This window comes from Macrotis lagotis, chromosome X (assembly GCF_037893015.1).
Source record: "Macrotis lagotis isolate mMagLag1 chromosome X, bilby.v1.9.chrom.fasta, whole genome shotgun sequence".
NCBI lineage: Eukaryota > Metazoa > Chordata > Mammalia > Peramelemorphia > Peramelidae > Macrotis > Macrotis lagotis.
This window is the reverse complement of record NC_133666.1, coordinates 203,427,023-203,443,379: the sequence shown is the minus strand read 5'-3', so window position 1 is coordinate 203,443,379 and position 16,357 is coordinate 203,427,023. Positions and strand designations below refer to the sequence as shown.

The 16,357-nt window shown below is 34.9% G+C and overlaps 1 protein-coding gene across 5 annotated transcripts in view; it reads right to left on the bottom strand.

The window, feature by feature from the left end:
* The window catches only part of FER (FER tyrosine kinase), a 325,332-nt gene that overhangs the window by 25,834 nt on the left and 283,141 nt on the right, over positions 1 to 16,357 (bottom strand). For all 5 annotated transcript variants that reach the window (XM_074201068.1, XM_074201064.1, XM_074201066.1 and 2 more), the window contains one exon: positions 6,119 to 6,273. In XM_074201068.1, the coding sequence (XP_074057169.1) occupies positions 6,119 to 6,273 (155 nt within the window). The remainder of the gene's footprint in view (positions 1 to 6,118; positions 6,274 to 16,357) is intronic.

Sequence of the window (16,357 nt, the reverse complement as noted above, 5' to 3'; positions counted from 1 at the left end):
TTCAGTCATTTAATACTTTTCATTAAAATCATTCAGTGAATATAAGTTAAAAGTAATTAGCCGCTTAAGAAAGTACAAGTTATTCATTTAATTATGTCTTCAGTTCTCATCCCTCAACCTGCCCACCTACACATAAAGTTAGATATCTTACACAGAGATCAAAAGGGATGCAGTTATGTAAAAAACCAAGAATACATATGAAAAATGCATAAAATCATGAATACATCTATGGTTATATTTTTAAAGTTTATCATGAAGTCAATTATTAAATTTTTATTATGTTTGAGGCAATAGGGGGAATATAAAGATGATAATCATATAACTTTTGAACCATATATTTTAATGGGCTACATTTTCAAAGTATTTTTGGCTACACAAGTCTAATTAAAATGAAAGACTGCTATTTGATTAAAATTTCCTCATAAAATACTGATATATTCTTGAAATTTTGCTCAATTTCATGGCTTCAAACTATGCTATTCTATTTGTCCTTTGAAAATATATCAACTTTCATGTTTATTCATTCATTCAATCACTGTTTACTAAACTACTACATGCCAGTTAGAAAGATAATTTCATGGGATGACTAGGTGGTGCAGTAGATAGAGCACTGGCCCTGGAGTCAGGAGTACCTGAATTCAAATCTGGCCTCAGACACTTAATAATTACCTAGCTGTGTGGCCTTGGGCAAGACACTTAACCCCATTTGCCTTGTGAAAAAAACAAACAAAAAAAGATAATGTAATGATACTTAATTTAGAATTGTGTTATTAAATTTACTTCAGGTAGGGCCTTCCCCAGATCTTTACTTTCCATATGTTCTAGTTAGCTTATCTCAATTTTCCTATTTGCTACATATATCTGTATAGATGTCAGTTCCAAGATGGCAAACTTACAGGGAGGGGGAAAAAAGTTACAGAAAAATGTCTAAAAAAATGAGGAATGAAGTCAATAAAAACACAAAATTCTTGTGCCATAAAACTGAAAATAAGTAGGGAGCCTTTACCTACCAAAATTCAATAGTATTATCTTTAGAAAAATAACTATAGGATGAAATTCTAATTAATTCCATCAGTTTGGTCTCTGAATTATTAAAATAGGTTCTCAGGGAGTATCCTTGATTTTTTTTTCTTTTTCAAGATTTTATTTATTTTGAGTTTTACAATTTTCCCCCTAATCTTGCTTCCCTCCCCCCACAGAAGGCAATTTGCCAGTCTTTACATTGTTTCCACGGTATACACTGATCCAAATCGAATGTGATGTAAGAGAAATCATATCCTTAAGGAAGAAACATTAAAGTAAAAGACTTAGGAAGATCAGACAATAAGATATCAGTTTTTTTCCCCTAAATTAAAAGTAATTGTCCTTGGTCTTTGTTCCACTCCACAGTTCTTTCTCTGGATACAGATGGTATTCTCCATCGAAGACAAACCCAAATTGTCCCTGATTGTTGCACTGATGGAATGAGCAAGTCCATCAAGGTTGAGCATCACTACCATGTTGCTGTTAGGGTGTACAATGTTTTTCTGGTTCTGTTCATCTCACTCAGAATCAGTTCATGCAAAACTCAGGGAGCGTCCTTGTAAGTAAATGAGACCTCTGTGAGTGGCTTCAAAACCAGGGTATTGCTGGATCAAAGGTTATGCACAGTTTTATTGCCCTTTGGGGATTGTTGCAAATTGCTCTCCAGAATGGTTGACATAGTTCACAACTTCACCAACAGTGCATTAATGAGGATTTGTATGAGAAACGCCTTCTCCATTTTCAGCTCTTTCTTATCCATCTGACTTTTGAAATTTGTAAATTCACAGTAAAGACTTCTAATGCTGGCTGTAACTGTTGTGAAAAGTTTTTTTGTTGGTGTGCTTTATGCTTGTGCCAGTAAACCCACTTTGCAATGGAAAGAAAGAACATAAAAATCTGACTGAGTTAAACTTTGAATGAACTTGAAAAAATACAAAGTTAGATTTCAGTAATTCTAATAGCTACTTCAAAATAATTTCATTTGTGGGACAGAAATTCAATAATTTACTAAACAGAAGTAAGGATTAGTATCTAGAGAGCTGAATTCTTATTAGGCTAACATTTAGACTTCAGTTGTCCAACCATAATTCTCTAATAAAGATAAAAGAATCAGTCAGAAAGTGTACAGGGCTATATATATGAAGAAAAAAAGACTTTATATTAAATACATGAGTTTTAAAGTTGACCACCTTGTTTGCGACCCTTAAAATGTTTTTATTTGTTTTTAAATGCTTTTACGGCCTACTTTTCCTAGTAAGATGGGGTTTATTGAATAAACAAATCAATCAATCTACCCTAATTAATTTCTTTTTAATTTTTTTCCAATTATTTGCAATGATAGTTTTCAACATTCATCCTTTTGCAAGCCTTTGAGTTCCATATTTTTCTACCACCCTCCCTTCCTCCCTCCTCTTCATGACAGCAAGCAATTTGATACACATACAACTGTGTTTAACGTATTTCCACATTAGACATATTGGGAAAGAAGAATTAGAAATATGGGAAAAAAAGATCATGAGAAAAAATATAAAAGTAGTTTTAAAAAGTGAACGTAGTATTCTTTGCTCTGCATTCAGAATCCATGGTTTCTCCACTTGATATGGAAGGCATTTTCCATAACAGATCTCTCAGGATTGTGCTTGATCACTGAACTGCTGAGGAGTCTCATCCACCAATCTTGATCATTTCATAATGTTGCTGCTCATGTGTATAATGTTATTAACCTCACTCAACATCAGTTCATACAAGTCTTTCCAGGCTTTTCTAAAATTCAGCTGCTCATGATTTCTTAAGAACACTTGTACTCCATTACATTCATATACCATAACTTGTTCAGTCTATCCCCAACAGACGGGCATTCCCGCAATTTCAAATTCTTTGTCACTAACAAAAAGAACTGCTATAAATATTTTTTGTACATCTAGGACTGTTCCCCTTTTAAATGATCTGAGATACAGAGCTGGTAGTGGTATTGCTGGATCACAGGTTATACACTGTTTTACTGACCCTTGGAGATTGTTCTGGAGAACATTTTGTTCTTCAGAATGGTTGACACAGTTCACAGCTTCACCAACATTATCCTCTAATGCCTCTGCCTTCTTCCTATACTCCTTTCAACTGTTCTAATATTAGTACAATTCTCACGAACCATAAACATCTTCACATCACGATCAATTTATACTCACACCCTCTGTCAATTTAGATTCATTTTTTATTTTTATTTATATTTTTTATTTATTTTGCAAGGCAGTGGGGTTAATTCACTTGCTCAAGGTCACATTGCTAAGTAAGTAGTAAGTGTCTGAGGTCACATTTGAACCCAGGTCCTCCAGACTCCAGAGTCGGTGCTTCATCCACTATGCCACCTAGCTGCCCCTAATTAGTTTTCTTTCAAATGTCCTAAGAGAAATAAAATTCTCAAGAGTTACAAGTATTATCTTCCCATTTAGTTTTATTGACTAGTTATTTTTTCTTTCATTCATCTTTTTATATATTTCTTGAGTCTTGTATTTGAAGAGCAAATTTCCTGTTCAGTTCTGATCTTTTTAATCAGGTGAGTTTGAAAGTCCTCTATTTTGTTGAGAGTTCAGCTTTTCCCCTGAAAGAATATGCTGAATTGTTTTTGAAGGATAGTTGATTCTTGGTGGAAATCAAGTCCTCTGGAATATCATATTCCAGGTCCTCTGATTCTCTAATGTTGAAGCTAATAAGTTTTATGTAATCCTAACTGGGGTTCCCTGGTATTTAAATTGCTTCTTTTTTAATTTTTGGTGGCTTACAGTATTTTCTCCTTTATCTGAGTATTGTGAAATTTGGTTACAATATTCCTAATGGCCATGGGTATGCATCAGAGTCCCAATACAGTTTTTGTGCATTCATTGTCTCTGGAGCAGCAGCAGTTTATGGCAACATTTATATAAAATGGCAAGTAAAAAACCTAGATACACTGAGGAAATGCAGCTTCAGGAGAAAGAAGGAACCCAGTAGAAAGTTCTACCATGCCTTTAGGAAACTTCACAAAGACTCCTCAGAGATAGAAAAGAGCTGTATGGTTCTGCCTTGGCCATATGAACTCTAAGTCTGAGTCCACTTTCTACTAGACTCCTAGACTTTTGGGACAATTATTTTATTAAATACACTTAACTAATGCACTAATGCTAATAAAGTTTGACTGGTAATTGATATTAAATGATAATCAATGTGGGGAGTAGAGACTTGTGAGCTAACTTCTAACTTCTCAGGGTTATTCCTAGAAACCTTAAGGGAGGAAAAAGTGAGACAAAAATAGCTTCCTAATATGAATGGGAATTTGGGATAGCAGTCTCAGAGTATATGTGCTATACTTCTACTTTTTTTGACATCACTATTATCCCTGAAAGTGAAAAAAAACCCCTCAATGAATGGATAAACAAATGGGAAAAATAATGTTTAGTATTATATATAATATTATGTGATAATGTACAAATAATAATTATTGTGCTAAGCACTGGAGTACAAATAGAATACAAAGTATGCTCTTAAGAAGCTCAAATTCTGAAGGTTTCAGTTGTAAGTCAGATAGAAAGATCCCATCATTCATTAGGGTTCAGTGGCAAAACAGATAGTAATGACTCTTCTTTAATGTTATTTCCACTGGTAAGTCACACCAGTTTCTGAAGTTGAACCATTTGACAAGATTTTGGTGGTGATTACTTTCTTTTTTTGGTCTTCAATTGCTGTGGCTATAGTATTCATAGAAGTAGTGGCCAGGCCCCATCTCCACTGAGTTGGCTTCTGGGTATGGTAGTGGTGATGGGGCAGGGATGGAAGGAATGAGCCGGAAGCAGAAGTTGGGAGTGTTGCCACTGCTGAGGCTCTTGAGCTTATGTGCCATTTGGTGGTAGTTCATATTTGTGGTGACAAGGAAGGTGGACCCCTTTTTCAAAGTGATACACTGCTATTACCAAATTAAGCAAAACAAATCCACACATTGACTATATCTGAAAATATGTGTCTCATGTGTAAAATGGTACTACAGGTACCTGGCTTCATCATCAGTCCTCCTGGAGACATAGGTTGATCAGAATTCATAAATTATTCAAGACATGCTATACTCATTCACCAACCCTAGGTTTGCAAGCTGCTGCTTAATTGCTTTCCCTTACCGAAAATGCAATTTTGGATTTCTCTTTAAAGCACAATCTGGTCTTTTCTTCCTTTTACTCCTGATCTTGTGACAGCATATTACTCCCAAACCACATAAAATGTGGTTTGTATTTCCTTCTGAAACGATTTGTAAAATTTCAAATAAACCCCCCCATATTTAAAAAAAGTAATTTGTCTTCTTTTCCTATAAGAATTATACAAAAAATACACCTCAATATAGTAAAAAATATTGAATGACATATATCCTATGGGTACCCCAGGTAATTCAGTAAAGCTGTAAATTGCAGAATAACATTGCTAATGTGCAATGACAAGGGGAATTTCCTCAATGGAAAATCACAGGTACAAATCTCCCCTCAATACTGTCGCTCTCTCTCATGCAACCACCCTCTAACCACCCCCCCCAAAAAAGAGATGTTAGGAAAATACATAAAATTTTTATGATGAAGGGCTAAAGAATTCATGAAGAGTAATTTTCAGGACTTAATTTTAGATGTTACTAAGTAATTCTTGAGACGAATATAGTTAAGTATAAACTATTCTATTCTAGGAGCCTAGCACCAGAATAAGTTCATTATAGTTGCCATGCAGATATTTCAATTATTTGCATTAGCATGAATATTCCTATATTTTTGGAAAAGGGAAAAATATTTTTTACGCTTTTAAAATAGCATGTATGATCACATTTCTTTTTCCAAAGGCACCATAAATGAATCATTGTCAGTGAAGCACAAACTTGTTTTGGTGAAGAAATCTAATAAACAATTTCCATATATTAAATTTACATGTACATATTAAAATATCAAGGCATGAAGGTTTACATATCATTGTGAACAAACATGCTGAAGTAATTCTAAATTGGACTAAACTTCAAATTCTATGATCTTGTGAGTAACTTCATGCTTTATGTAGCTCATATTGTACATTAAAAGAAAGAATATATGCTTACCATAATTGAGGGCCTCTGGAGCAGTCCATTTGATAGGAATTTGTTTTAAGCCAGAAGATGAATATATGCCACCATCTTCTTGACGAGACATTCCAAAGTCGCTGATTTTCAGAATATTATTTTCCCCTACCAGGCAATTTCTTGCAGCAAGGTCCCTAAGTTAAAATGACATAGAGAACATCTATTAATACAAATTGAAAACTATTTTAATTCTTATGATGACCACAGTTTATATTTTTAGGGTTTCTTTCACATATCTACAAAATAGAGATTCCTAAAGTACAGGTCCTTTGAAAGTTGAAGATGCCTTAGACTTCCTATTGTCTCCAGATAATGGCATTTAAATGTCATTGCTTGGCATTTAAAGCCCTTCACTCTGGATTCATATTTCAGAGCTGAACTCATTTTGCTTATTCCTACAGTCCAACCAAACTGGTCAACTTGCTAATGGTAAAGGACATTCCCATCTTGTGACTCTGGTACACTCCATGACTTGAATGTTCTCTCTCTTCACATCTGCCTTTGGAATATTAAAGTTCCCTTTAAGATTCAACTTCAGTATCAACTCCTATAATAAGCATTTTTGTAAGTCCTTAGTTGTTAGTATCCATTCCCATCAGAAATTACTTTCCATTCCTTTTTTTTTAAACATATTACTTTGGTTAGAGAGACAATCTTAGAGTGATGAGTATCTGGGTTCAAGTCCCACCTTTGACTAAGCAAGTCAATTAATTACTTAATGCCTCACCTAGGCTATTCTTTAAGATTATAAAATGCATAAAAATTACTGATCTGCAGTGGCAGAGTTTGTTTCCTTACTGGGGAACTCCTAAATGGATAAAATATCTGGACTGGACAGAAGGCAGATAATTTCATTTTTGACTTTGCTTTCCCAGAGTCAGACATAGTGACTGGCACTTAGTAATAAATGTTTGAAAACTTAATTGAATGTAATGTATAAAGTCTGTGACTTAAAAATCATTCTTATTCTTTCTGTTATGGATAAAAGTCATCCATCTATGTGTAGTCTTCATATTCCAGGCAACATGTATATTTTGATTTAAACAATAAAAACAAATACTTAAGGATATAAAATCAGGTAAGAAATGCATAAATAGCAAATTTGGTTCACTTTCTCTACTGGATTTATTTTTCCCTTACAGACTAATGAGTAGCTCTATGCTGGTTACAATAAAAAGCAAGAATAATCTTCTGGAATGAAGCCATTCCTTTTTTTCCCCTCCAGCATTTTTTTTTTCTGTTGAAAGATCCATCACACCATTCTTAATTATTTGGATAAATTTGCATACTTATATTCTACAATCTAAAAATTAAAACAGGTTTCAGGATTCTTAGAAAACTAGTGTTTAATTTAGGAAACTCTTACTTGGATGTTGTTATGTTTTTTGAGATAATTATCTACTGGATTAGTTGAGGTTGATATTATTTCTTTAGGTACTGAATACATTTTGTATCGGCTTTATAAGTCTGTGTTGACAAATTTACTACACAAAACTAATACAATTAAGGAATACCTAAAATGTATTACAGACTTTCCCATTTGCTAACATGATGTACAGGAACAAGTTCTTTTATTAGGGAGAATAGAGTTCAACTTTAAGGAACTTCATCTAGGAAAAAAACTAATTTAAATATTTACAACTTCTAGAATCTACATATTGAGACTACTTTCTAGATTAGAGTCAGAAGGTACTGAACATTGATTATACTAAATAACGTAAGAAAAATTAAGGTGACTAAATTTTAACATGTGTTGGAGATCTTTCCAAACTAGCTCGAGTAAAATAATTAGACCAATGACTAATTTCTTTGAACTTGACAAAATCATCAAACATGAACATTTATGCATATAAAAACTAGAAAAATAAGATTTTATATGAAACTGACTCTCTTATACATTTTTAAAAATACATATAATAAATTCAACATATTAATTTCAAAATTGTCCTACTTGTCTGTGTCGCCCTTTGAACTATTCTGTTAGACTTGTTCTAGTAAAAAAAAACAATTGTGAAATTTGAGGAAAATAATAATATTTGGCATACAATGGGAAACGAAGAAACAACTAGATATTAACATAAATGATCATCATTTCCTAAGTATTAATTGATGTAAATCAATCATAACAATGAGAAGACCAAAAAGGCTAAATACAGTCAGTAAACATTTGATCCTGACAGAATTATATGGTAAGAAAAGGTAAAATTGATTTGCAATAAAAATATATTTGTAAAATCTTATGGAGTATGGGGGGGGATAATGAACAATATCACTTCATAAAATAGAAGTGGTGAAGGGGAAAAACAATTTTATAGAAGCCCTTGCAAGAGACTCAATTATGCCAGAACTTCCCAGATTATTTAAGTATGAAATCAGACATCTCACTTCCAGCAGTTAGCACAGTGCCTGAGCCAGAATAGGTGCTTGATAAGTGTTCACTGACAGAAAGATGGTAAAAAGACTGAAGATGCAAATGATAAATGAAAATTTATATAATATGAAGAGCCACCACATTTAGTTTCTAATATCATATTCTCCAACATGCTAAATGAAGAAGTAAAATAGCCCTACGGAAAACAAAGAGGTTGAACTAGACCAAGTATAAACATAGAAAGATTGAACTGGAGACAATTTTAGGCATGCTGAAGGATTAATTTTTAAGATATCTCAAAGAACAGAAGATACCAAATGTCTGCAAAAAATATCATGAGTCTTATAAATGACTGGATAAAAAGGAAATTTAGAAAAACATTAAAACCCATCAGTTCATGGATCTGCTTACCTCTTGACACAAGTTTTTGAGAGAATAATATACTCCTTTTAAGGTTATCCTTGATAAAAGTATTAGATAGGAAAAGACAGGCTTTTATAAATAAAACACATTCATATGACTAATTGGAAAATATAAACAAGATCTCACAATACTTTTTGCTTATTGACTAAATAGCATTTGATAAAGAAAAATGCCATCAAACTGCATGCTCATGTCAAAATTACATAAGATATCCTTCAAAAATATGAGCGAATTCTAGTGCCTGAGTTATTTTATGAATCTTAAAAACCACCATTCTCTCCTCCACACTCCCTTTCTCTCTAAAAAGTTAATAAGCCATACATTGTTATAACAATCAACACTTTTTTTAAACTTAGAAGCACTATAATAACCTCTGATCAATTTTCTCTATTTTATACAGTCTATATCAGATAAAAAGTAATTAATACAATCACAATAGCTCATAGCATACACTTAGAAAAAATTACTCACAAGCAGAGATTTAACCCTGTTCTCCTTTAAATTTTAATTTTTTTTTCTAGCTAGTCTTTAATCTCTTTATTTTTTTTAAAGCAAAATTCAGAATATGGGACAAGAAGGAAGCAGATTATTTTACAGGGTATGTTACTGGATATCACAAAGAGGAAAAGTTGGGGAAAGAGCTCGGTATTTTTTAAAAATAATTTCCCCCTAGGGTGGCTAGGTAGCACAGTGAACAGAGCACTGGCCCTGGAGTCAGGTGTACCTGAGTTTAAATCTGGCCTCAGTCATTTAATAATTACCTAGCTGTGTGACCTTGGGTAAGCCACTTAACCCCATTGCTTTGCCAAAAAAAAAAATAATAAGCATCCCCCCCCCCAGTCCTTTAACGAAAGCTTTAGATGTTTGAAGAGAGACAGTGTGGTAGACTAGATGTGCAGAGTATGAAGTCAGAGAACTTAAGTTTAAAAATCAAGACTATACCACTTATGAGCTGTGTGCCCTTGAACAAGTCCCTTAATTTTTCTTGTTACCTGTTATTTGTAAAATGAGAAGGTGTTTGATTAGATGGGCTCTAATCTCCCTTCAAGCTCTAAATCTTTTTGCTACTATGGTACAGGATCTTATGTTTCTTTGCTTAAAGGTGTTTATTATTGTCATAGAAGGTCTCCAAATAGATAAAAGATTTCCTCTAAATGGTAAATTTCTTCAGATGCTTCCATTTTGTGGTGACCTTTTGCTGACTGCATCAAGCCACAGAAAATTGCAGATCATACTAAATGAGATATATTTTAAGAAAGTTGAGTTTATCTATACAAGAAAAACCAAGAGGATAAAGGATACCTAGTGTCTAGATGATGATATGTAATGGATGAAAAAATCATAGAGCTGAACCAACAGTGCATATATCTTGACCAGACACTACAATGGGGGATGACCTAGGCCTAGAACTTGAACATGAAGACAGTAGGGTGGCCTAAATTTGAAAAATTATATAGCAATTCAATAACAATCCCCCAATTTTTGAAACAAAATCCTATCTTCCTAATATTTTTCCTGTGATTGTATGTAGATCTAAATCATGTCATGCTAGATTTTTCTAAGAATTAAACATGCATATAATATAAAGGGGAATGGAGAGATATGTCAGTACACCTGGTTCATAATATGCATGCCTAGAATATAGATGTCTATGCTATGAGCATAAGAAGTGCTTGTGTTTGATTTTTTAAAGCAAGAAGATACGTATTTGGTGTACCTAAATATTATATGTCTTAAAAGAGGTGGTACCAAGATTGCTTACTAAGAGAAAAAAATTTAAGAGGAGATTGATAAAGTAGGATGTTTTGGGGAAGACATGAGAGGTCACTAGATAAAGTAATCTGAATAACAAGCCTCAAATTTTTTTCAAAGTGACTACATAAAACATGACAGATTCTAGAATAACTTTACAAATAAGTTCATTGAGAAATCAGCTATTGGAGCTTGGAATATAAAAAAATTGAAACTGCAAAAATTCCCAAAGACTATAATTAAAATATTCCCTTTGGTGCTTATTTTCTTTAATTCTGAAATGTACAATGTTGTGCCTTTCCTTTGTAAGTAAATTAATAATATCTTAAAAATTATAAATCAGAAATTATTAGATGATGGAGATAGTGTTCTATTAGTGATTTAATTTCATACATCATTTATCATGTTTCCAAATCAGTTTTTATCTCTCACAAAGAAAAGGAGTTAAAGAAATATTTACTTTGTTGTAGAAAAGCTTTTCACATGGATTATAGAAGATAGTAAACTACAATGCAGCATTGTAAATGAAAGAAAATCTCTTGTTTTAGAGTCCTGGGTCTCTCCAATTTTGAATATAGTACCTTGATAGAACAATTTTTCTGGATGGTCCATGTGACTCAGTCTAATCTTATAAAAAAAGGGTAGAGAATTTTAGGGGGTAAAAATACAGAAGAAAGGGAGAATGAATGTTCAGAAGAAAGTGAAGGTAAGGTTATACTGAAAACTGGGGGAAAGCCAACATAAACTGACATCCAGGAAGAAAAATAATAAAGCACATTTCCATTTCCTTATTCTAAATCTGAATTCTGACGCAAATAGATTATTAATCTTTTCTGAATCCTCAATCTTTTTTGACTTTTTTTACAGTCTTTTAGATATGCTCAGACAAGAGCTCCCTCTGACATTATTCTCAACTTGTTCTCATCCTACCTCAAGAACAGATTACTCCTTTTCCTTTACTAGCTCCTTATCCAGGTTATACTTGTCATCTGTGGGTGAGTTCCAAAGTTCTCAACTGGGCAACCTTCTCTTCTCAATATTATTTTTCATGATGATCTCAATCCCATCGATTCAATCATCACCTCTTTGAAAATGATACTCAGGACTTTCGGCCAAGATGGCGTACAGAAGACAGGCACAGTTCTAAAGTCTCCTGATCTCTTCCCCATCTATCACATGAAATAAACCTCTTAAAAGAAATCCAAACCAGGAAACCCAGAACGAAAAGCCAGGAGAGGAAGATCTACCTCAGGATTTGTCTCCCTCAGCAGCCTTGGCTGAGTCTGGGCTCCAAGGGAAGATCAGCCCGGGATCAGCCAGACCAACAGCTGAATTGGAACCGGGAGTCTGAGGGCCCGAGAGCCAGACCTGCTGGATCAGCGCTGGGGCTGGACGAAGGGGGCTTGGGTCCGCAGGGAAGCAGAGGCACTGGTGTTGGTGTTGTCCCCCTGGAGCTTGGGGAAGGGGCTGCAGGGAGAGGTCTGGTGCAGGAGAGCTGCGGAGCGGACACCATCCCTGGGCTCCTCAGGTCTGAGAAACTCTGAGCCCACGCCTGCATTGCACTGAGGCCTCCTCCCAAACAAATGCAAACTACTTCTACCTCAGACCCAGGTGTGTGAGCAAAAGAACCAGCTCAGCTGAGGAATGACCTCAGGCCAGGGTAAAGCCCACCATTGACTGAAGGCAAAAGAATTCAATAGTTCCAACTCCTGCCTTCTGGCAAAGGGAGAAGGCCTCCCAACCCAGGTAACAGACACTCCAGAGAAGGCAACCAGCTCCTCCTACTGGCCAGCCAGAGAAACTGCACTCAGCAAAGCCTTTAGAGATCCCAAGCCCAGGTGAACCAGCCCCCCCCCCCCCCCAACTCAAGGTCTTAGCATAATGAAGAAGGGTCAGAGGAAAGGTGGATCCATAGAAAAATTCCTGGAAGGGAAAGACCCCAACCCAGAGAGACCTGGAACATCTGAGGAGAATACAATCTGGTCTCCAGCACTTAAAGACTTCCTTGAAGAAATAAGGAAGGAGTTTAAAAATCAACTGGAAAATTTGGGGGAGACAATTAATACCTTGCAACAAGAAAACAAAACCTTAGAAAGGATTGGACAATTACAAAATGAGAATAATTCTCTCAGATCCTCAAATGAGCAAATGCAAAAAGAAATTAATTCTCTCAAAACCTCAATTGGTCAAATGGAAAGCTCTTTCAAAAGTAGAATTGACCAATTGGAAAAGGTTAATGAAGAAAACTCCTCCCCCCCAAGAAATAATGGAGTCTACAGAAACTAATGACTCCATGAGACAGCAAGAGACAGTTAAACAAAATCAAAAAATAGAAAAAAATTGAAGCAAATGTGAAATACCTCATCAACAAAACCACTCACCTTGAGAATAGATCAAGGAGGGGAAACCTGAAAATTATAGGACTTGCTGAAAATATTGAAGAGAAAAAAAGCCTGGACTTAATATTACAGGATCTAGTGATGGAAAACTGCCCTGACATCATCGAATCAGAGGGCAAAGTAGTTATTGAAAGAATACATTGATCCCCTCCAGGAAGAGATCCTAAAATGAAAACACCAAGGAATGTTGTGGCCAAACTCCAGAACTATCAGATAAAAGAGAAAATCCTGCAAGCAGCCAGAAAGAAACAATTTAAATATCAAGGAGCCACAGTAAGGATCACGCAGGACCTGGCTGCATCAACTTTAAGGGATCGAAGGGCCTGGAACGAGATATTTCGAAGAGCACGGGAGCTTGGAATGCAGCCACGAATCTACTTTCCTGCAAAGCTGAGCCTTCTCTTCCAGGGAAAAAGATGGACATTTAACGAAATGGAAGAATTCCAAAAATTTCTGATGAAAAGACCAGAGCTAAACAGAAAATTTGGATATCAAACAGGAGGTTCAAGAGACATGTGAAAAGGTTAAAAAAAGGGGAGGGCGGTAAAAGGAAAAAAAATGCAATCCAGTAAGTTGAAACTGGCTATATCCCAGCATGGGCGGCGGGGGGGGGGGGGGGGGGGGGGGGGGACGGGACTCTCATAAATCCTGAGAAAGGTAACTCTAACAGAGAGAATATACCTAGCCAGAAATGATGGACATCCATGACCTATCCATGACACTGATATCTAATGGGATGTAACTGGCTTTAACTCCACCAGGGAGAAAGACTCTAATAACTTTCAGGAATTTTGACTCTATTCAACAGAATATACTGAACTAGAAGGGACAGACACTCAGAATTTTCTATGACTTAGATAGAATGATCTAAAAAAATACACTACCTCCCTAAAAAAGGGGACAGGAAAGAGACAGGAGGAGGGAGGGGATTGAATGGGACAAATCTCATTACACTAAGAGGTACAAAAAACCTATGGAAATAGAGGGGAAGAAGGGAGTAGAGAGAAACACCTGAATCTTCTTCTCATCAGACTTGGCTTAAAGTCAACCTACACATACTCAGTTAACTTATAAAACATCTAACCTTTCAAGAAGTAAAAGGGGAAAAGGGGAGGGGGGGATGGAGAAAGGGAAGGGGAGTGGAGGAAATAAGGGGAAATAACAAAAGGAAGGGAAAGGAACAGGGAAGGGGAAAGAAAGGGGAGGGTGTGATATAGGAGGACAAACACACTGAAGGGGGTGGTATTCAAAAACAAAATACTGGGGAATATGGAGAAAACGGGGGAAAGGGGGAAAAATAGAAACAGAGGGAAGATAGCACAGAGGGCAATAAAGAATTAGTAATCATAACCCTGAATGTGAATGGGATGAACTCTCCCTTAAAACGTAAGCAAATAGCAGAGTGGATTAAAAACCAGAATCCTACAATATGCTGCTTACAAGAAACTCATTTGAAGCAGAGAGATACATATAGAGTAAAGGCAAAAGGTTGGAGCAAAATATATTTTGCTTCAGCTGAAGTAAAAAAAGCAGGGGTAGCAATCCTTATCTCAGACAAAGCAGCAGCAAAAATAGATAGCATTAAAAAAGATAAGGAAGGAAACTTTATCCTCCTAAAAGGTACCATAGACAATAAAGTCATTTCAATATTGAATATATATGCACCCAGTGGGACAGCACCCAAATTCTTAGAGGAGAAGCTGAAAGAATTACAGGAAGACATAGACAGCAAAACTCTACTAGTAGGAGACCTCAACCTCCCGCTATCAGATCTAGATAGATCAAATCATAAAACAAACAAGAAAGAAATTAGGGAGGTAAATAGATTGTTAGAAAAATTAGATATGGTAGACTTATGGAGGAAACTGAATGGGGATAGAAAGGAATATACCATTTTCTCTGCAGTACATGGAACTTATACAAAAATTGACCATGTAGTAGGACATAAAAACCTAATGATCAACTGCAGAAAGGCAGAAATAGTGAATACATCTTTCTCATATCACAATGCAATAAAAGTCCTATGCAATATTGGGCCAAGGACATAAAGACCCAGAGCAAATTGGAAACTGAATAACCTCATCTTAAAAAATGAGTGGCCCAAAAAACAAATTATAGAAAGAATTAACCATTTTAGCCTAGATAATGATAATAATGAAACAACATACCAAAACCTATGGGATTCATTCAAAGCAACTCTCAGGGCATATATTATAGCTCTAAATGCTTATATGAATAAATTGGAGAAAGAGGAAACAATGAACTAAACATGCAACTAAAAAAATTAGAGAAAGAACAAATCAAAAATCCCCAAATACCAAATTAGAAATTTTAAAAATTAAAGGAGAAATTAATAAAATTGAAAGCAAAAAAACTATTGAATTAATAAATAAAACCAAAAGTTGGTATTATGAAAAAACCAATAAAATTGATAAACCTCTCATCAATTTGATTAAAAAAAAGAAAGCCAAATTGCTAGTATTATAAATGAAAAAGGTGAACTCACCACCAATGAAGAGGAAATTAAAGTAATAATTCGAAATTATTTTGCCCATCTTTATGCCAATAAATTTGATAATCTAAGTGAAATGGATGAATATTTACAAAAATATAAGTTGCCCAGGTTAAATGAAGAAGAGATAAAATACCTGAACAACCCTATCTCAGAAAAAGAAATTCAACAAGCCATTATTGAACTCCCTTAAAAAAAAATCTCCAGGGCCTGATGGATTCACAAGTGAATTCTACCAAATATTTAAGGAACAATTGGTTCCAATCCTATATAAACTCTTTGGAAAAAAAGGGAAAGATGGAACTCTGCCTAACTCTTTCTATGAAACCAATATGGTACTGTTACATAAACCAGGAAGAGTTAAAACAGAGAAAGAAAATTCTAGACCTATTTCCCTGATGAATATAGATGCAAAAATCCTAAATAACATCTTAGCAAAACGACTACAACAAGTCATCACTAGGATAATACATTATGATCAAGTAGGATTTATTCCAGGAATGCACGGTTGGTTCAGTATTAGGAAAACTGTTAGTATACTCAATTATATCAATAACAAACCTATCAGAAACCATATAATCATATCAATAGATGCTGAAAAAGCTTTTGACAAAATACAGCATCCATTCCTATTAAAAACACTAGAGAGTGTAGGAATAAATGGACTGTTCCTTAAAATAATTAGCAGTATCTATCTGAAACCATCAACAAGCATTATACTCAATGGGCAGAGGCTAGAGGCATTCCCAATAAGATCAGGG